Source organism: Heterodontus francisci, chromosome 24 (assembly GCF_036365525.1).
Source record: "Heterodontus francisci isolate sHetFra1 chromosome 24, sHetFra1.hap1, whole genome shotgun sequence".
Classification (NCBI taxonomy): domain Eukaryota; kingdom Metazoa; phylum Chordata; class Chondrichthyes; order Heterodontiformes; family Heterodontidae; genus Heterodontus; species Heterodontus francisci.
The window spans coordinates 59,587,948-59,609,377 of record NC_090394.1 but is presented as its reverse complement, the minus strand read 5'-3'; the positions used below and the strand labels follow the sequence as shown (position 1 = coordinate 59,609,377).

Below are 21,430 nucleotides of genomic sequence, written 5' to 3'. Positions count from 1 at the left end.
TTCCAGGGTAAAAGAAATAAAATCCAACAAGCTAAATTCTAAAATCTCAACTGAGCTACTCACATTGTTGTTCTTTGGCCTCCTTGTCTCGAGAGACAATGGGTAAGCGCCTGGAGGTGGTTTGTGAAGCAGCGCCTGGAGTGGCTATAAAGGCCAATACTAGAGTGATAGACTCTTCCACAGGTGCTGCAGATAAAATTGGTTGTCGGGGCTGTTCCACAGTTGGCTCTCTCCTTGCGCTTCTGTCTTTTTTCCTGCCAACTACTAAGTCTCTTCGACTCGCCACCCTTTCGCCCTGCCTCTATGGTTGCCCGCCAGCTCTGGCGATCGCTGGCAACTGACTCCCACGACTTGTGATCAATGTCACAGGACTTCATATTGCGTTTGCAGACGTCTTTAAAGCGGAGACAAGGACGGCCGGTGGGTCTGATACCAGTGACGAGCTCGCTGTACAATGTGTCCTTGGGGATCCTGCCATCTTCCATGCGGCTCACATGGCCAAGCCATCTCAAGCACCTCTGGCTTAGTAGGGTGTATATGCTGGCCGCCTCAAGGACTTCTGTGTTGGAGATACGGTCCTGCCACCTGATGCCAAGTATTCTCCGGAGGCAGCAAAGATGGAATGAATTGAGACGTCGCTCTTGGCTGACGTACGTTGTCCAGGCCTCGCTGCCGTAGTGCAAGTTACTGAGGACAGAGGCTTGATACACTTGGACTGTTGTGTTCTGTGTCAGTGCGCCATTTTCCCACACTCTCCCACACTGTACTCACATTGTACTGTTGTAGTATCCAAGGTTTACCACTAGTGGTCATTAGAGTTAAGTATCAAACTGACAGCCTCTAATGATGGAAATGAAGTCTAATGGACCATGATGCAGCCCTGGATGTCTTGTGTTCAGTTACGAGCAAACCTTTTTTCTCTTTTTACTGCATTTGTATTTAAAAGAACTTTTTTTTTCTTGTGTGCACCATCCTTTCCCTACACACACACAAAAAAAACTCCAGACCACTAGATAGATAGACAACCTACCGAACGGTTTTTATCTGTGGGAAGTGCCCAACCATTGCACCTACTTCCAACAACGAGACGCACATCTTGCTGCGTCAGGAATCAGGAGCACTTTCCAGACTATTTAACACACCATGCACCATCCAAAGGCCTGAACCTTCTGCATGCCTCAGGTTTTTGTCTGGTATGTCATTAAAACAATTCTCAGCCCCTTGGATACATTTGCATTTGATGTTTAAAGACTCATTAAAAGTGAATACTGTTTTTGAAAACCAGCAATTATGCAGTGGTCACTAAAGATTATTGTTGCATGTACCATGGTTTTACTTAGTAACAATCATCAAATGTAAATATAAGACCAAAGGCACTTTGTAAATTCATGTCTGATTGCTGAATGTAGTGAGAGGTTGGAATGCAGTATGTTTTTGAAGGAGACTCTGAGTTTACATGGGTGCTGAGGGTACTGACTGCCTTTTCTCTGATCTTTTTGTCATTCAAAATGTTTCAATTTTGCTGTTGGGGTTGAAAATTCCAACAGTCTTTCCAAATGTCCTTCACTGTGCTATGTATTGAGGAAGCTCATTTGTATGTTTCTGCTGAGCTGTTAATAAAACACAGCCATATGAAGACAGGTATTGCACTGCACGAGAGGTGGGTTTGATTGTATTTTGCCAGTAGTTGTAAGAAAATAACAGCTCAAACAAAGCTCAAGATGTGTTAATTTGTTTTAAAAAGTGTTTGCCTAAAATTGTTGAATAAGTGTCTGCATATTTTACCTTGCCCATGGTATACTGAGTTTAAACATCATTTCAAGAATCATGACTGCAGCCGAAGGTTAAAACTTCACAGACAACTGAAAATGCAAAGTTGTGAGACTGTAGTAATCAAATCTGTATAGGACTACACCAACAGGCAAATAATGGAGATGGGAAAGTGCTGTATGCTTCAGGCCAACACAATAACTGTCAGAAGATAATTCAAATAAACTGGAATTTGCCGAGGACATCACATTGAATTGGGTGGGTAAGCATCAGTAATATCAGGACCTCATGCTCCAGAACTATGTACATATACATTGGTAATTTAGTTCTTTTTGTGTAGAAGCAACTTCACACAGAAACAATAAACAATTTGAAATGTGGTACATGTTTCAATTGGTTAATGAACATCACAAGTGATTTTATGATGTGAATGTTTATTACATATGGAACAATTACATGTTGTTAATTACATTGCACAGGGAAAATAGCTCAGAACATATCCTTACACCAGCCAACCCTCTCTATACACCCAACCCGACCTTTTCATTATACATCAGGCAGCGTTTTGTACAGGACTCTGCTGTGAAGCAAGAGTTTACACTGCAGAATCTCTCTCTCTCTCGAGACTGTAATACACAAGAGATACTTTACATGACAAGAAAAACCTCATTGCTACTGGCAGAGGACATGGTCTGAATGCCCAGAAGAGCCATAATCTATGGACCCAGAAAAATAATCACCTAATCAAGAGGGGAACCAGATAGAAGTTTCAAATACAATGCACTCGTAGCCAGAGGAAAATACAGATACTTGCTGATTTCCAAACTGGTGTCATTTATGCTATCCTGCCATGAATGGGAGTTCTTCTGAAGAACAGCTGGCACATTTTCTCCAATCTCTACTAGTGATTCTGTTTCCCCTCTGAGCTCCATTACCATACTTTACTGCCAGCTATTCAAAATTTGCTCATTCCTACTTTATGTCTTGGTCAGAATGATGAAAATGACTGAACTCATCAGCTTTCTTCTTGTTCCTGGTCAAAATGACCTTGTTATTACCTGCATTACACCAAGGAAGAAAGGTGTAGGTATGTTATCTGAACATACATATACTGAAGAATTACAGAAGGTAAAGGCTTTGAATTCACTAACATTTATAATGTATTCCAGGATATGTACATGGTCAAATTAAAAGTGAATCTAACTCCACACTCAAACTTTTTCCTATTTATACCCTAGCACAGCTGACTCAGGCATACCCAGAGAAGATGTGTGCAGGTCGTAGTAGTCACTGTTCTTACGTGCAATTCTTAATATTCCCACATGGCTCAGACAGGAACTGATAAAACTAATGGTCCCTTTCAAATAACACAATTAATTAAATGCTTTGTCTTTCAATCTTGCTCCATGTTGTCTCCTAAATTTCTACTGCCACTGTGCTGTTCTTCAGCTGAGAAGCAAGGATGCAAACCTCACCACAGTGCATTGGTCAAGTCATCTCTAACTTTGTTCCAACTCCTCCTGCCTCCCAGGGTGGAACACCATCTAACGCTACATTTGTGAATGAAAATAAGGACCATGAAATGCCCTTTGCTCCCTTGAGCCCATTTTTTCTCCTTAATATACTGTTCACAATATGCACTTTGATATCCTCTTCAATTTATTTAATCTGCGGAAGATACTCAGACCTATACTAAAGCTTTCAGCCTTTCCCATCCAAAACTAGATATAGCTAAAACTACTGGGGCACACAGTCACCACAAAAATAGTAAGGACTGCATTGTGGATAACCTAGAAAGTATCATTGATACCTTGGTATAAGCCACAGTATGTAATCATTGCCTTTACCAGTCCTCCCAAACCAAAAGCACTTTTGGATTTGCTCTGCTTTTATTTGAGACCATTTCACTTTTCTAAAGGACAACTGAGAGCAAGTAAAAAGAAACTTCAAAGCATATAGTATCTCACTAAATGTTTCAATACTGGAATACCATGAATGTTCACAATGCCTACTTCTGTGCATTGGTGAAGATGTAGGTGACATAGGTTGCTGAAGAATACTGAAATGTCTTTCTACACTCCCTTTTGGTCACTGAATGTCCATCCAGTGGGCCCAAAGCCCAAGTGAACTCAAGATATTTGCTGCAATCTTACACACAACTTATCCATCCATAGATCTGTCTGGAAAAGATACCCTTCAGAAAATTGTACAGCCTGTGTCCAAGATCTTGTTTTAATTTCACTGCTACAATAGGCCTCTTAAGAGTAATTCTATTTATCCCAAAAGAAATAGAACCACTTAAAAAGCAAAGGGATTTATATTTCACATAAAAAATTCACTGATTAAAATGGTTAATTGAAGGAGGCAGTCATTTTTTTTATCCGTCAAGTTGCTCCAGAATTTTTGCAAAACCCAATGACATTCTGAAATGAATAACAAATGCATCCTGTTGAAGCTCCATAGTTTCTTATCTCTGTTCAGATATGGTTACACATTAAAGCAGGTAACAACAGGCTCCACCAAACTGTTACAGTGCCAACTAGAACGCTGACAGCTACAATGAACAATGGTAAAAATTCACTTCTCAGAGCCATGTGTAGAAACCCATCTTGAAGGAGAAAGCGCTACTTCTCCCAAAAGAAGTAACATCCTCAATGACACTGCCTTTAATGTGAATGAATGGGTAGCTAAAAATTGGTAGGTTAAAAAGGATCTGAAAAGTGGTTACACTTCCCTGTGTCATTGAACATCAGTGACACCCTTGAACAAAACAAACAGAATCACATCTATTCTCAGTCCTCACGTCTCTATCTCTCCACTTTATTGTGCCCATAATGTTTTTAAAAACATTTACCCATATTTCTAGCCTTCTTACACTACCTGGCATTTGGGTTCCATTGCAGTGGCAGAACCTCAGTTGAGTGAAGTAACAGTTGCAGGTGGCTGTTTAAGTGTGGACATTATTAGAAATGAATTTTTGACAAAACATTTTGGGGAGGTAAGTTTGACTTATGAAAGGAAGAAATTAAATCCTATTTTTAAACATAATTAAACTTTTAAATGATGGGTGTATATGAACAGACATGAGAAGCTGCCTTATGACATTACTTCCTCCAGCACCTGGCATGCATCATGGTAGCATCCTTAGAGTCAGTTCAATGTTCTAAGAACAACTTAATTATAAAGGCAAGTGCTTGTAACAGCAACAAATTTTGTTAAATGGTGAATAAGGATTCAATCTCCAAAAAAGCCAGTGTTAGCTATTCCTAAATGGTTTTCACATATCATTTCCTTTTCAAATTGAATCCAAAAGGTGTTGGACTGTCCATTGCAAACTTCAATAAATGACCAATTCCAAAGTGGAGATATCATGGAAATGCAACAGAATTTCTAGATTTTGAGAGGCTTTCTTCATGGACAAGTACAATGCAGGGTATTTTATATGTACATACAGATGATGTGCAGGCGTTTGGGGGTGGGTTTTGTGGTAGTAACATCTCATTCGGGAATATATGACACCTGCCAGACGATGATGTGACTTCGTTCTGCCTTGGAGAGGGCCGGTCTGATCCCATCTGGTAGACTTTCATCTGTCTCATCATCCTCACCGTCACCTGCACAGAAAGAGTTATTGAGTAAAAGAGAAATGTGCAACAAATAGAGAGGTACACAGAGGGATAAGGGGAAGGCTGGGGGTAAGGTGGGGGGGGGGGGGTGGAGAAAGGAGGCAGAATCTTAACTCCAACTTTTTTTTTTTTTTTTTAACACTTTCATGGGATGTGAGCATCGCTGGCAAGGCCAGCATTTGCTGCCCATCCCTAATTGCCCTTGAACTGAGTGGCTTGTTAGGCCATTTCAGAGGGCCGTTGAGAGTCAACCACACTGCTGTCGGTCTGGAATCACACGTAGGCCAGACCAGGTAAGGACAGCAGATTTCCTTCCCTAAAAGGACAATAGTGAACCAGATGGGTTTTTACGACAATAGATGATAGTTTCATGGCGCCATTCCTGAGACAAGCTTTCAATTCCAGATTTTTTTTAAGTTAATTAATTGAATTTAAATTCCACCAGCTGCTGTGATGGGATTTGAACCCGTGTCCCCACGGCATTAGCCTGAGCCTCTAGATTACCAATCCAGTGACATTACCATTACACCACATTTTCCCAACCTACACAGGGATGAGGTGGATGAAAATCCATTTCACTTCCCTATTAAGAGACTTAAAATTAAACATGCTTAGTCCAATTCCTTGCGCACTTAAGTCATAACACAAAACAACCCCGAAAGTTAGTGCCATTTATGCTAATTCACCAAATCTCTGAGAAGACTAATATTGATTTCATGAGAAATAGACATTCTAGGTCTGAGGTTTAGATACACTCACTGAGTAATGTAATGAGGAATTTTTTAGTGCATCTGACCTACACTATTGCTAATTGTAAACAGAATGTACACTCAGTTCCACAGTACTGTCAATCCCACCTGGACTATTACAAATATGCACAATACCATCTATCGCCCTTGACCACTCAGCTCTAATGCCAAATACAGCCTTTATAAAGATGGCAATTAGAAAAATGATCTGTGTTGTAGACTGAGACACACTGAAGAATGATACTATATTTCCAGTATTTTCTTTACAGGTTGTAAAATCTGCCAAGAAGGCAATCTCATGCTGGTACCAAGCGTGTAAGACGTTCTGAAAGTACAAATTATAATGGCCTGGAAATTATGAATTAACACCTCAGTTAAAATAGTATAGATAGAAATTTGATACAAGCATCCATGTGATATCACCAACAGTAATTTCTAGCTCTACACATCATGACAATTAGGCCTTTTGCTTAAAAAATGGGTGAGGTGCTACAATTTCATGGAAAATGTAAGCATGGCAAGATGTGAGTGTGTTAAAAAGTGTGTGTGCAGGATGGAGTGTGAAGGATAATGAGAACTGGGCAAGCTGGCAGGACAAAGTGAACAGGGTGGTCTGTGCAGGATGAGTTAACAGAAAGGCAAGAACAGATTGCAGTGAGGTGAGAAAATGCTTTGTAAATTAAAGGATTTTTCTATGTTACTTTATGTAGTTGAGTCTGACTTACCAATCCTAAAATCAATGTAGCCCTCTCCTCCACTGAGCACTAGAACAGGCTGCAGCTTCCGCTCCTCCTGCTGCTCAGGTGCCGTGGGTCCCGGATTCTCTGTGGGGCTGTCCAACACACTGCCATTCAATGTTGCAAGAACGTTACCTAACAGAGCAAGACACAAACAGTACTAAATAGAGTGACAAAAGACAGCCCTCAAATAACAACAATCTATGTTTGTGTTGTGTATGGTTGCAGATAATTCAGAATATAATAGTTTGGTAGGTCAGTGACCCTTCTTCGCTGACCTGAAACGTTAACTCTGCTTCTCTCTCCACAGATGCTGCCAGACCTGCTAAGTATTTCCAGCATTTCTTGCTTTGATTTCAGATTTCCAGCATCCGCAGTATTTTGCTTTTATTTTAGTCTGGTAGGTCAATGGTCATGGAGCTGAATTACTTGGGCGCTGGATGTTACGTGAGTTTGGCCTGGAAATCCCTGCAGCCACTATGCCAACAGAAATTTCCAGCCTCCAGTCTACCCAGCTGCTGATTTCATCACAAATTCTGGGGAGGGGGTAATTACCATAAAAGGAGTAGGCGCCCACACCACCACCAAGAGGGGGGGAGAATGTCGGAAGTGTGGCAGGGATGAGATCCAGAATTTCAGAACATTATCCCTCACATTGTACTGAATAGCTCATTTTTCCCATAGGAAGAAAAAGCATAGAAACTGAGTAGTCAAAAATGCTTTGAGATATTGCAACCTGTGACCATCACTATGATTAAAGAATAGTTCTTCAGTCAAGTTACTTACCTGGCACAGACGCAAAGAATTTGACAGCATCCCTGTGTCCATGGAAACAGAGCTGGGCTTGAGCCATAGAACAATAAGGGATGAAGCTGCCAATTGAGGCCTTGTCGCTGCTCTCATCAGCATATACACGAATCACTCCACCAGGACGGTTTCCTTCACTGCCAGTTGGCGAGGTCTTATTGGCTGCAACAAATACAACAGTAATAGAATTAGACTAACTTTTCGCATACTTGAAAGCATAGCGGTTCACAGTACACTGAAACCTGTTTTGATAACTGTAGAAATATTTTAGTATTACATTTAGTGTGCCGGGGTTCACCTTGAACATTTAACAAATATCCCACTTCATTCCTGGAATTTCAAAAATTCAGCAACTCTTCCACAAATATGAAGAAACTTCAATAAAATCAATCTGCAGTGATGCTGCAAAGAATGACCTGAATTTTTCAACCTTCCAGAAGGAAAATTGTACTGTGGGATTAGAAAGCAGCCAATGCAACATCCTGGTTCAAGAAAGGAGAGAAGGATAAATTAGGTGACTATAGACCAGTTAGTCTGTCAGTTATGGGCAAACTCTTGGAAACCATTCATTCAAGATAAAATTAGTGAGTATTTCGAAATGCATGGGTTAATGAAAGGCAGTCTAATTAAAGGCAAAAGCAAAATACTGCGGATGCTGGAAATCTGAAATAAAAATAGAAAATGCTGGAAATACTCAGCAGGTCTGGCAGCATCCGTGGAGAGAGAAACAGAGTTAACCTCTCAGGTTGATGACCTTTCATAAGAACTGAAAGTCATCAACCTGAAACGTTAACTCTGTTTCTCTTGTTAAAGGCAAGTTGGGTCTAACAAATTTAATAGTCTTTTGATGGAGTGACTGATTCGATAGTTGAACAGAATGCAGCGGATATTGAGAGTTTTCAGGAGTTTGATAAGGTGTCCAACAAGAAGCTTATTAGAAAAATTCAGACATGGGATAAGAGGAATTGTAGCAATGTGGGCAGAAATTTGGTTAATGGACAGGAAATGGCTGGGGTAAAGGGGTGTTGCTTGGAGTGGAGAAGGGTTGGAGATGGTGGAAACAGAGAGGCATATTTGGTTATGACAGGCATTTTGATATGTCAGTTTATTAATTTAATCCTTGTAGGTAAAATTAGGATAAATGGAATGAGTAAACAAATATGTGCATTACAAGGAAAATGCCAGCAGGATGAAAATGGCAACTAGCTTCTCCAAATAACTCAATTGAATTTGTCTCAGGTACATTGAAATATACAGGTTTCATTGTAGTGTTAAACCTATAATGACCCAAAACAGCACAGCTCATACTAAACGTGCAACATGCAGAGAGATGGCAGAGAAACCCCAGAGAACCCTTTGTACTGTACAGCTACTTCAAAATGGATATCACGCTTTATACAGCACTGCATGCAGTCAGGTGAGGAAGCATCTCCAAGCCTCATGTGGACACTGGATGATTCAAATTTTTCTTACTCGTAGCATTTGTACCACACAGAATCACTTGACTATCTGAAAATGTCTGAAAGTTGCAATATTACTGGGGGCCTTAAAAATTTGGACAATACTTGGGGGGGTGCAGTATTAGGTAATACCTGGTAGATATTTCTGTGAATGCTTTGACAAAATAAAGTCTAATGGACAAATACTATCTTGATGCTCTTGCATCTTCTCGGGATCAGTAGCTGAGCCCGGAAAGGTATAAAAAAAACCTGCATTTCCTGTCTACTTCACAAAACTGCACTTTAGTAAGTGATTCAAACCTCTAAACAATTCTATTTGCTTTCTGAAGTTTGGAGATGCTGCCTTAGAAAGCACTATCAAACCAGCACCAGTGGAGTTTGTACAGTGCATGTAGCCAGCAAATCCACTTGTGCCCTAAATTCTGACCTTTACCCACTCCTCTTCTTTCTGTAGTATGGAATTTGGAAAACAATATACTAAGAAGAGGATAGTGTGGTGGGTATGTTGAATATAAAACTATTCCCTCCTGAGATATGGACAGAATATTTTAAAACTTCCTACTAGGCTAGAATCTATTCTTGGAGGCAAGAGTTCTCACCTTGTACCAAGGCGCCATTCCAGACACCAATGCACATCACATCAGAGAGCAACTCTCTGAGGAACCCAGGGCTAACCTAGCTACCTTTCAAGAACACAAGTGTGCCCAACCATTGCTGGTTTTTCCTGACCTAGCAATATATTTTGTTTGTTGACAATACCAGTTGAATGAGAGTTCTTCATTTCTCTTCAAATAAGGGATAAGAGCTTTAATATTCATCCAAACCACTGAAGCAGGTAGATAGTGCCTTGGTTTAGCATTTTAACCAATGGATAGCATGAATGACTATGTAACACTTCCTTTGTACCACAATGGAGAGTATCAATATGTGCCCATTTCAAAGATCATGAAGTTAAACATTGATATTGGGCTCAAATCCACAACTTTCTGATCCTGAGGTGAAAACAGTGCCCATTGAGCCAAGCTGATAAGCCACCCTCAGAGAAATAAATACTCCAAAGGAAATAATGACAATAGCTTAAAACTGTATAGAGTGAAGAGCTACAGGTGGTAGTTGGCTAAAGTCACTTCACTGAGATTCTAAAAGGGCTCTGTGAAGACTTAGCTATTGAAGGGAAACGTCACCTTAAGACCCCATTTAATTATTGAGTAAACCTGCCTCACAAAGGAAGCATCTCAATTACTTAAATGTAACACATGCCACAAAAATTTGAAGATTTCCTTTTTAAACCAAATCCTATTAAGTAGCTCAGAGAAATGTGTCAATAGATTACCCCTTATTGAATATATAAGGCTAGTTTTAATTTTATATTTATTAGCACTGTTAGAGAAAAAGCTGGAAAATGTAGCTTTGTTAGTTGCATTTCAAAACTGTTTCAGTACACTGATAAAGATTAGACAGACTCATTAAGCTTCAGGTTGAGTAATGCAATATGAATGCGTTAGTAGTTGGATGGCATTAACTACATTTCTATTTCAATGATTTAAAGTCTTAAGCCATTCATTTGATGAAAGTTTCACTGCCATATTCTTTTTTCCCAGCTATTCTTCCTGCCTTTTACACATCTATCTGTGTCATGGACTGTTATCCAGCCAGGCAGTGAGGTGAACTGTTTACAAGCCTCTTCCTGTTTTGTTGTTGGCTATACAAGCAGCAGCCTGTCATCCCTACAAAGAAGCTCTCCTCCTCTGTTTCACGCCTCTCCCAAATACTCTGTTTAAATCAGGAACTCAGAATCGGATATAGGAGAACTATGGGAGGAAATTCATGTCCTACAACTCTACAACATGGTTTAACAGAACTTTCATCTAATGCACCATGTATGGCCACCATTTAATATACCTATATATAATATATATATTTATAATATACTCTACACAATGGAAATAATTTTACGCACAAAGGACCACAAACTACTTCACTTATCAAGAAAGGAGGTACATTTCCCTGTGGCTCTCCTTGGTTCCCTCCTATTTCTTATCTACATGCTACCCCCTCAGCGACATCATCCAGAAACACGTCAGGTTCCACACATACACTGACAATACTTGGCTCTACCTCACTACCACTTCTCTCATCCCCTCCACTGTCTCTGATTTGTCACACTGCTTATCCGATAACCATTACTGGATAAGCAGAAATTTCCTCAAACTAAATATCAGGAAGACCAAAACCATTGCCTTTGGTTCCCACCACAAACTCTGTCCCCTAGCCACCAACTCCATCCCTCTCCCTGTCAACTGTCTGAGGCTGAACCAGATGAGCTTCCAACCCCATATCCACTTTTTCACCAAGACTGCCTACTTCCATCTCTGTGACATCGTCTGACTCCACCCCCGCCTCAGCCTATCTGCTTCTGAAACCCTCATCTATGCCTTCATTATCTCTAGACTTGACTATTCCAATGGTTTCCGGGTCAGCCTCCCATCTTCCACCCTCCATAAACTGGAGCTCATCCAAAATTCTGCTGCCTGTATCCTAACTCTCACCAAGTCCCAGTCATCCATCACCCATGTGCTTGTACATTGACTCCTGTTTTGGCAGTGCCTCAATTTTAAAATTCTCATACTTGTTTTTAAATCACTCCATGGCTTCGCCCCTCCTTAGCTCTGTAACCTCCTCCAACCATACAACCCTCTGTAATCTCTACGCTCCTCCAATTCTGACCTCTTGCTCATCCCCAATTTTAATTGCTCAACCATGTGCAGTGTGCCTTTATCTGTATAGGCCGTAAGCATTGAAATTTCCTCCTGAAACCTCACTGCCTCTCTACTCCTTTAAGATGCTCCTTAATACATAAATATTTGACCAAGCTTTTGGTCAGCTGTCCTAATAGCTCCTTATGTGTTTCGGTGTAAAATGTTGTTAGATAATGGTCCTGTAAAGTGCCTTGGGGCATCTTACTACGTTAAAGGTGCTATATAAATGCAAGTTGTTGTTGCTATTGTTGGCTTTTAATGTGCAAGAACTAGACAGTGCAAATATTAAAACGGGTTTTCCCTTGTTATATGCTTTGTAAAAAAAAAATTCCCATTAGCAACAGGATAAAAATGTACCCAACAGTCCTGCTATTCTTCCCGTGGGGAAGGCTGTCTGAATTACTGACGATTTCACTCAGGCAGAAAAAAAAAAGGACCTGGGCAAAGGCTACTCAATTAAAGCAGAGGGGAGAGATGGGCTGCAGATTATTCTATTCTGCCTCAGAGGTGAATATATCCAGTCAATGGATTGCTCCACTCCACCAAGAGGATGAGATGGTTTTCGTTTTGGATTATTTTATAACCAGCTGCTCGTAGAATGGTTTAAACCAGACACTACTTCATGGCTGCTGTCACAGCTGCTCTACAATTAGTTATAAGAGGTGTATTGGGTGACCTGATCATAATATTTGTTTGCTCTCCTACAAATGAAACTTCTGTCATAGCAGGAGACTCTACCTGGCAGCTTTGAGAAACACACACACAAGCAAAAGGCTGGTGAATTCAAATGTCAGCAATGCTTGAACACAGACCAACAATCATCTGGTTGGGAGATAGATGTTTCATATTTCGTCACAGGCTCAGATCCATCGCAATCTGGCTGGGACATGTGCACTGTATTACATGCCTGCTCTTTTCACATACAATTAGAATGGTCTGGACAACATAGTAAAATCCTATTTGACTTTCAGCACCTTGCTAAGAAAAAATGGTTTATTGCACCTTTTAGAGAAATTAAACTGAGTCTGGAGCTGACTAACCTGACCGCCTTCTCCATTTTCAAAATATCTAGATCATCATCAATAACAATTATTTTGTAATTTCTAACGTTAAACATATCAGAATGAACTGCACAAATAGAAAACCTCAAATTGCTTCCTGATTTTGACTAACTCCATTTCAACTGAAGCCTTTATGCTATGGGGATCGATTAGCACCATCTGAACCAGGAGAGTTCTAGTTGAGTCAGGTTGAATTTGCCGGAATTTTTTTTTTACTAATTCCTAAAAGGAATTTGATATTATTTTCCACATTAACTAGAAGAAAAAATGCAATTTTACACTTAAATTCTGAGGAAGGACTGCCATGATATTTTTTCCCCCCAAAGGATCACGTGGTAAAAAAGAATGCAGGATTTACTGGCTTGGTTTGTATGATGAACACATCACAAAAATGAGTGCACAATCCACAACTTGACAAATGAAAAGCAAGCAGGATGTGTAGGGTATGATGGGAAAATTGATTTTAAAAAAAGACATAGCCAAAACAAAGCAGTCAGCTCTTGAACTTACCCCTGAACCCCAGCAGTTGACCTCGGTGCAAAACTACAGCTGGAGGAGGGAAGGCAGAAGAAAGAAGATTCAGAGAGGGAAGGGAGGAGGGAGGGGAAGAAGAGCAGACAACGTAAGGGCTATTCATGGGAGAACCCACGGGATAGGAATTAAACTAAAAAAGACAGGCACACTAATCTCATTGAGTGCACACTTTACTCTGTACCACACTCTGTGCTAAAATAAATGTGTGCTTACTAAATACCCAATAGGCAAGATGCATTTTTGGTCACAATTATCTTATTGGAAACTTTAAAAAAAACACACAAGTTGTCCAATTTCAATCACATGGCCACATACTACAAGGTACAGATATCTCTAGTCTGCGCTGACTTCACTGATCTGAGCTCAGGCAGCAGTGGAGGTGCTATAACCAGTCTCAGAACCTTTGGGATAAGGAGGGGGAAACAGCCAGGGTTTCCAGTCCTGATACTATCCAGCAACACCTGCTAGAAGTCTGCTTATGTTGCTCTTCGGTGAGGGCAGGATGGGGGTTGTCTGTGTTACTCCCCCCACGCCCCCCCCCCCCCCCCCCCCCACCGACTCCGCAGCGCACTAGCCTGCTGGCATGTGCCTTTTGGGCTCACACATGTCAGTTTGATCATGTACCACAGAATGCCCATGGAACCATACACCAGGAATGAGTCAATGTCTTCAGTAAAGGAAGAAGGGAAGGGGAGGGAGAGAACTGGCAGAAAAAGGGATAAAAAGAAACATATTACAGAGCGTAGTCAAGTCTGTGAACAATGCAAACTTGGTGCAAGCACACAATTCCATTGTAATACTTCCATTCTCTTTCACTCCAAATTCTAATCCAGACATAGAATTCCAGTATACCATCTTCAAAACCTGATCCAACCATACAATTCATATATATCATTTCCACTATTAACAAACATTAATTCTAGTCAACACTTCTAAACTATAATTCCCAGTGAGGATGTTGTATTTAAGGGTGTGCACAAGATGACAATGTAAGCTTTCTAGCTTCAAAGGCCTGCTTCCCCTTTGAATTTAATTTAGAACTACGGTACCACTAAAGCCAGATCTTCATCTTCACCAATTGCATCTTTGATTCTTTAAAACCTTGTAATCTATGCTGTGATTAGATCTGATCTAAAAAAACAATTTCCAATTGGCACCCAATAAAACTGTGGCATTTATGTGCTTTGGTGCATGAATTGTTCACATGATGAGAAATCAAGGAGATCTCGCAGTAAGGTTTCACACAGAGTATGCTTGTTAGATAAAATAACAGACACTAGCGAGTATGTTGAAGCTTGGGTTAAGATGACATTCATGAATTGCTCAACCCTCACTCTGATGGTTTACACATCAGCTGAATCCTTTGATTAGGTGCCGGCATATAACTCCATTCCATTTCCCTCATTAGTCTGTAACATACATAAAGCACAGTACAATCCCTGTACATTCTGAAAATTACAGCCTTCTAAACTATAAATTTGTGTGTCAGAATATGCTGATTATTTTCCTGTACTGTTGCACCTGATATCCAATGGCAATTGATCTCTGATGCCAATGACATTACCCAGCTATTTTCCTTCACTACTGATACCCTCTGCTCCAAGGCACTCACTAATTTTCACAGAAAATACTTTGCATGTGTTATCTGGAATAACAGCCCTGCCACTCTTTGTAAGTGAAATATATTTCAATGTCTCCACTAGATATTTTCAGTTGACCATACGGTTTCCCAAAGTGCTTTTTACAATTCTTTTACTTTTATTTCAAAAGAATGTTGAATATTTGTATGATTAGCCTGAATATTTAACTATACATTTATGGCTACGTCGCCATCTGCAATGAATATTACTGACCTAAGACAGTTTTCATCTTGAACATTAAACATAAGGGTGGCGCAGTGGCTAGCACCACAGCCTCACAGCTCCAGCAACCCGGGTTCGGTTCTGGGTAATGACTGTGCAGAGTTTGCAAAGTTCTCCCTGTGACCGCGTGGGTTTCCTCCGGGTGCTCCGGTTTCCTCCCACATGCCAAAGACTTGTGGGTTGATAGGTAAATTGGCCATTGTAAAAATTGCCCCTAGTGTAGGTAGGTGGTAGGAGAATTGAGCGAAGGTGGGGATGTGAGAGGGAAAATGGGATTAATGTAGGATTAGTATAAATGGGTGGTTGAAAGTCGGCGCGGACTCGGTGGGCCGAAGGGCCTGTTTCGGTGCTGTATCTCTCTATGACTCTATAATTGATCCAAGTGCAGCACACTGGACAATCACTCTTATGGTGCTAGTAAACAGGTACAAGCGGAAGACTTCTTAACAAATGAATGATATCTTCATCCCAGTTTATCCAGATTGAGCTGTGCTATGAATAAATCCATTGTAGACCTGTCACTCAGAAATATACTCTTCTTGGCAACAAGAGGGTGGGACCTAAAGAATTTCACATCAAACATGCCAAAAGCAGACCATTTATCAGTCACAACCAATCATTAATGGTTAGTGCAAGCAGTTCACATTTCAAGGAAGAACTATCACGAAGCATCCCTTTATTAAAATTGTTGCACATTATATAGAATCCAGATCATTAATAATGTGAAATACACACATACGTGGACACACACAGACACACAAGAAATATATTAATCAGATCTGCAAGCTGTATTCAAATAATCAACTTTTTTGGGCCAGACTTCTGTTTAAAAGCTGCTTTGAAATATTAACTTATCAAAATTGTATGATTATACATTAGCAGTTAAATGAGTTGCTGTGAATTGTGCTCCTGAATAAGTATAGCTATGTATAAATTAACTGGAGTATTATATATGACTGGACTGGTAAAATTAGAGTTTATTCAAACAGGGTGGATTTGTGTGATTAAGCATCCCTGACTGTGCATCACTTTCCCGTGAATTGAGTGCAACGTGTGACATTGAACTGATGGGCAGGAATTTGCTGAGGAAATAATGCTGTGTGTCTTAATGTATAAATCAGCAGCAACTTGTGGCAAGGAGGAGCTACCAATCAACTGCAAATTCAAGATGCAGGATGATTTACACCACTCTGCCACTAGTTCACAAAAATGGCATCTCGCCCTTAACCTCCTGTGAGTTTCTTTAAGTTATTGTATTTGCACATTAATTGCCCAGTCAACTCACCACAGAAGGTTAAGCCTCGCCATGAACAGCGTAAGTATGCTTTTAATGGCATGTTAAAGACTGCAAATCAACCTCTCCGGCTTAGAAGGTCAACAATTAAAAGTGTGCAATCTCATTTCCTCAGGTAATAAATTTTTAAATTTTTTTCTTACTTTTCCTTTGTATTTTTTCTCTTTGTCTATTAATCTTTATTTCCTTCTTTTTATTTCTCTTCCTGTATCTCATTTGACATTGAATTAACCCACTTTAATTCATCCTCCTTCTCAGTCCTTCCTGTTTATTTCTCAATCCTTAATTCACATTGGTTAAGGAGATATATAGTTAGTCCCATCATTCACCAAGGTCCCAGATGCCCTGCTGCACTTGCTATGTAGCTATCAGTTCACACTTCCAGCCTTTTACAGGGCAAAACATTTTTGTGCTGAAGGGTGTGGGAAAAAGTCTAATTAACCGTGAGATGCCCTGCTCCAGAAAATTCCAGCTCGATATAATTGCACATTACTGATATTGTAAGATTACAGAGAGGTAAGATTACTCGAGTCGCTTTAAACAGGCTCCAGAAGCTGGCCGAGCGCGTCTACCCTGAGGCACAGTGTGGCTTTCGTGCAAAGAGATCGACCATTGACATGCTGTTCTCCCTTCGTCAGATACAGGAGAAATGCCGCGAACAACAGATGCCACCTCTACATTGCTTTCATTGATCTCACCAAAGCCTTTGACCTCATCAGCAGACGTGTCTCTTCAGACTACTAGAAAAGATTGGATGCCCACCAAAGCTACTAAGTATCATCACCTCATTCCATGACAATATGAAAGGCACAGTTCAACATGGTGGCACCTCATCAGACCCCTTTCCTATCCTGAGTGGCGTGAAACAGGGCTGTGTTCTCGCACCCACACTGTTTGGGATTTTCTTCTCCCTGCTGCTCTCACATGCGTTCAAGTCTTCAGAAGAAGGAATTTTCCTCCACACAAGATCAGGGGGCAGGTTGTTCAACCTTGCCCGTCTAAGAGTGAAGACCAAAGTACGGAAAGTCCTCATCAGGGAACTCCTCTTTGCTGACGATGCTGCATTAACATCTCACACTGAAGAGTGTCTGCAGAGTCTCATCGACAGGTTTGCGGCTGCCTGCAACGAATTTGGCCGAACCATCAGCCTCAAGAAAACGAACAGGACGTCAGAAATGCTCCATTCATCAATATCGGCGACCACGCTCTGGAAGTGGTTCAAGAGTTCACCTACCTAGGCTCAACTATCACCAGTAACCTGTCCCTAGATGCAGAAGTCAACAAGAGCATGGGAAAGGCTTCCACTGCTATGTCCAGACTGGCCAAGAGAGTGATGGAAAATGGCGCATTGACACAGAAGACAACAGTCCGAGTTTATCAAGCCTGTGTCCTCAGTACCTTGCTCTATGGCAGCGAGGCCTGGACAACGTATATCAGCCAAGAGCGACGTCTCAATTCATTCCATCTTCGCTGCCTCCGGAGAATCCTTGGCATCAGGTGGCAGGACCGTATCTCCAACACAGAAGTCCTCGAGGCGGCCAACATCCCCAGCTTATACACACTACTGAGTCAGCGGCGCTTCAGATGGCTTGGCCATGTGAGCCGCATGGAAGATGGCAGGATCCCCAAAGACACATTGTACAGACAGCTCGCCACTGGTATCAGACCCACCGGCCGTCCATGTCTCCGCTTCAAAGACGTCTGCAAACGCGACATGAAGTCCTGTGACATTGATCACAAGTCGTGGGAGTCAGTTGCCAGCGATCGCCAGAACTGGCGGGCAGCCATAAAGGCGGGGCTAAAGTGTGGCGAGTCGATGAGACTTAGCAGTTGGCAGGAAAAAAGACAGAAGGGGAGAGCCAACTGTGTAACAGCCCCGACAAACAAATTTCCTGCAGCACCTGTGGAAGAGCCTGTCATTCTAGAATTGGCCTTTATAGCCACTCCAGGCGCTGCTCCACACACCACTGACCACCTCCATGCGCTTACCCATTGTCTCTCGAGATAAGGAGGCCAAAGACAGAGAGGTAAGTTGGTTTGCATTTGTATTGGTAAATAGGTGTGACTTGTGTATCAAGAAACTGAAGGGTGAGATTACTCATTCAGATATCATCGGATGAGCTTTAATTCTAGTTTTAGAACTGCCACCATTTTCTGACATAGCATTCTATACCTGAAGGATGACCCTCACTGTGCTACAACTTTCTATGTTAATAGAGAATAGCCTGTAATCATTCCGTTTTTCTACATTTTAAGTTTTATTTTGAAGCGCTAATTCTTAGACAAATTTAATCCTTTTAAACATAATAATTCATTTGCATGAGGACGGCATTAACTTTTCCTTAGTAGGTCTCCTGCATTAAACATTCAACTTTTCGGATCACCACTGGATTTTTGCCTATGGAATTAATTGGTAAATTCAGCCTCATCCAAGCACATTCCCACATATAGGGCTGGATTTTGTAGTCCGGCATGGAACAAGGGGGCCATCCCCCACGGGACCCGTGCCACCGCGATTACGTGATGGGCGGCCACTTTACTTGGAACTATATTGCCGTTCCTTCACTTTCGCTGGGTCAAAATCCTGGAACTCCCTTCCTAAGAGCACTGTTGGTGTACCTACCTCACATCGACTGCAGTGGTTCAAGAAGGCAGCTCGCCACCACCTTCTCAAGGGCAATTAGGGATGGGCAATAAATGCTGGCCTAGCCAGCGACGCCCACATCCCATGAATGAATTAAAAAAAATATCGACGGCAGCCGTACCCCCCCCAAATCATGTGACAGGGCGCCTCCATTCACAGTGCCACCCGCTGAAGGAGCAGGTACTAGCACCATTTTTAAAATGCACAGTTCACCCCTTCCCCCCTCCACCCATCAGAGTGCAGAGTTCACCCGTTCCCCACCTCAGCGACACCAGCTTTCCTTGGACAGGAAAATGAAGGCACGAGTGCCGCAAGTTGTGCTGAACATCGGGAACTGAAGGTAAGATCGCTGCGGTTTAGATTTTAATACATGCAAATATGTAATTTAAATATGTAAACTCAGGTCCAGTCACAGAGCAGCAGAGGGGCGGCCAGGAAGATCAAGCCTGGCAATCCCCAAGTTGGGTTCTGTGGCGGCCGCAGCCGCTCTGATTCTCCGGCCCCCATTCTCCTCACCACCACGAACCCGACGTTGGGCTGGAAACAAAATCCAGCCCATAAACTCCCATCTCACTGATTAATGTAATTTCCACAAACTATGTAAACGATTCGACTGCAGCACTGCCACCTTATGCACTGTGGTGTGCCTTTGTTTGAAAGAGCCCCTTTAATATAAACAGCTTTTTGACCTGTAATGATCAAACATATTGGCAGCACCTGCTCAGAAATGTGCATGGATAATATAAATACAGTATGCAAATTAATTATTAAACACACAAATGTCAAAAAAATGTAAAGTTACAAATTAATGCAGTAAAATGTTTAAATATTCAAGAGAACACAACATATTTTTAGGCTCATCTGTTATTGAACAACACTGACAGAGCACCATCATCTGTCTGTGTCAAAATGTTTCTCGATCAAAGGTCAACGCCAAGGTTCATTGGTGTAACTGTGTCTTTTTGTGGCCTAGTGTAGCAGTGACAGGTCTTTTATAGACCTGATGAATTCATGTAACACTGAAAAGCCCCATTACTAACCTGATCTGACCTTGTAAACTTACTTTCTGTCAGTGGGATAGAGATAACAACTCCATTTCCCGTCCCCACCCAAAGGCGGTTTCCACCAATAAGCAAAGCTGTGATTCGCACAAAAGAGAATCCCAATTTGCCAGTACCTGTCAATCAAAGCAAGAGATTTCAGAATTAGTTAACAAAGACAAAGAACGAAACAACTCATGGGAGCACGCAAGAAGCAGGATCTTATTACATAACTTGGGTCCCCCCTAGAAAAGACGGATACACAGCAGTCATTTAAATAGAATCGATAAAAAAAATTTGAATCAGGTGATTCGCGCTCGATATTCTGGCAGGAGCTTAGTTGAACACTTGGAGAAACAGCATAAAGAACTAAAATTGATCGTTTACACCATTTCTCCGGGGATCGTACTGATCTTTTGTTGAAATTATCTACGAAAATTCAGGGCCTTTATACTTGCACTTATTCATATCTTTGAACCTATTTTACACAAAGTTAAACACAACTTATTTCCCAATGCAACAATATGCATACAACGACAAACCCAAATGTTCTACCAAAGCAACAATTCACTTCCATTTAAAGGGCTTGCTAGCTCTAATACAGTGGCCTACCATTCACAAGACATAATGGCTTCAACAGCAGGGTATCCAACTCCCTTGGATCATTCCCAGTTGCTTTGGGAGTTGACTGCCAGACTCCTGCTTAAAGAGACTTAATGTCAATTCCAACCTCAACAATCATTTGAACTATAATTCCCATCTGTGGAAAGTTTCAACAGCTCTTGATCAGGTTGTTTGAGAAAATAACTCACGTCGAAGAACAATCCAGCTCAGTGATGGCAGTAAAATATAGGAAAACATATCCCTACTCCGCAGATTGTGTTTCCTTCCAACAGGTGCATTAACACCGGGCAAAGATGTCTGCGAGGCCCAACATCATACTCTCTCAGCAAATAGAAACAGTGGGGATACAGAAAGATGATAAAACATGGGAGGGGTAATTTGAAATGTTGGAAGAAAATACACTCAAACTGTCAGGATGACAATATTATTACAGCTCTGTCTAAGACAGTAAGATAATTGTTGT

The 21,430-nt window shown here is 41.3% G+C and overlaps 1 protein-coding gene across 17 annotated transcripts in view; it reads right to left on the bottom strand.

Moving 5' to 3' along the window:
* Window positions 1–2,215: 2,215 nt before the first annotated feature.
* Window positions 2,216–21,430, bottom strand: part of mapk8ip3 (mitogen-activated protein kinase 8 interacting protein 3) — a 225,118-nt gene continuing 205,903 nt past the window's right edge. For 13 of the 17 annotated variants that reach the window (XM_068056312.1, XM_068056320.1, XM_068056315.1 and 10 more), the window contains 5 exons: window positions 20,367–20,480; window positions 13,480–13,518; window positions 7,669–7,851; window positions 6,871–7,017; window positions 2,216–5,384 (listed from right to left, as the gene is read on the bottom strand). In XM_068056312.1, the coding sequence (XP_067912413.1) occupies window positions 5,269–5,384; window positions 6,871–7,017; window positions 7,669–7,851; window positions 13,480–13,518; window positions 20,367–20,480 (599 nt within the window). In that variant the 3' untranslated portion in view covers window positions 2,216–5,268. The remainder of the gene's footprint in view (window positions 5,385–6,870; window positions 7,018–7,668; window positions 7,852–13,479; window positions 13,519–20,366; window positions 20,481–21,430) is intronic. The other 4 variants (XM_068056319.1, XM_068056329.1, XM_068056328.1 and 1 more) reach the window with 1 other exon arrangement.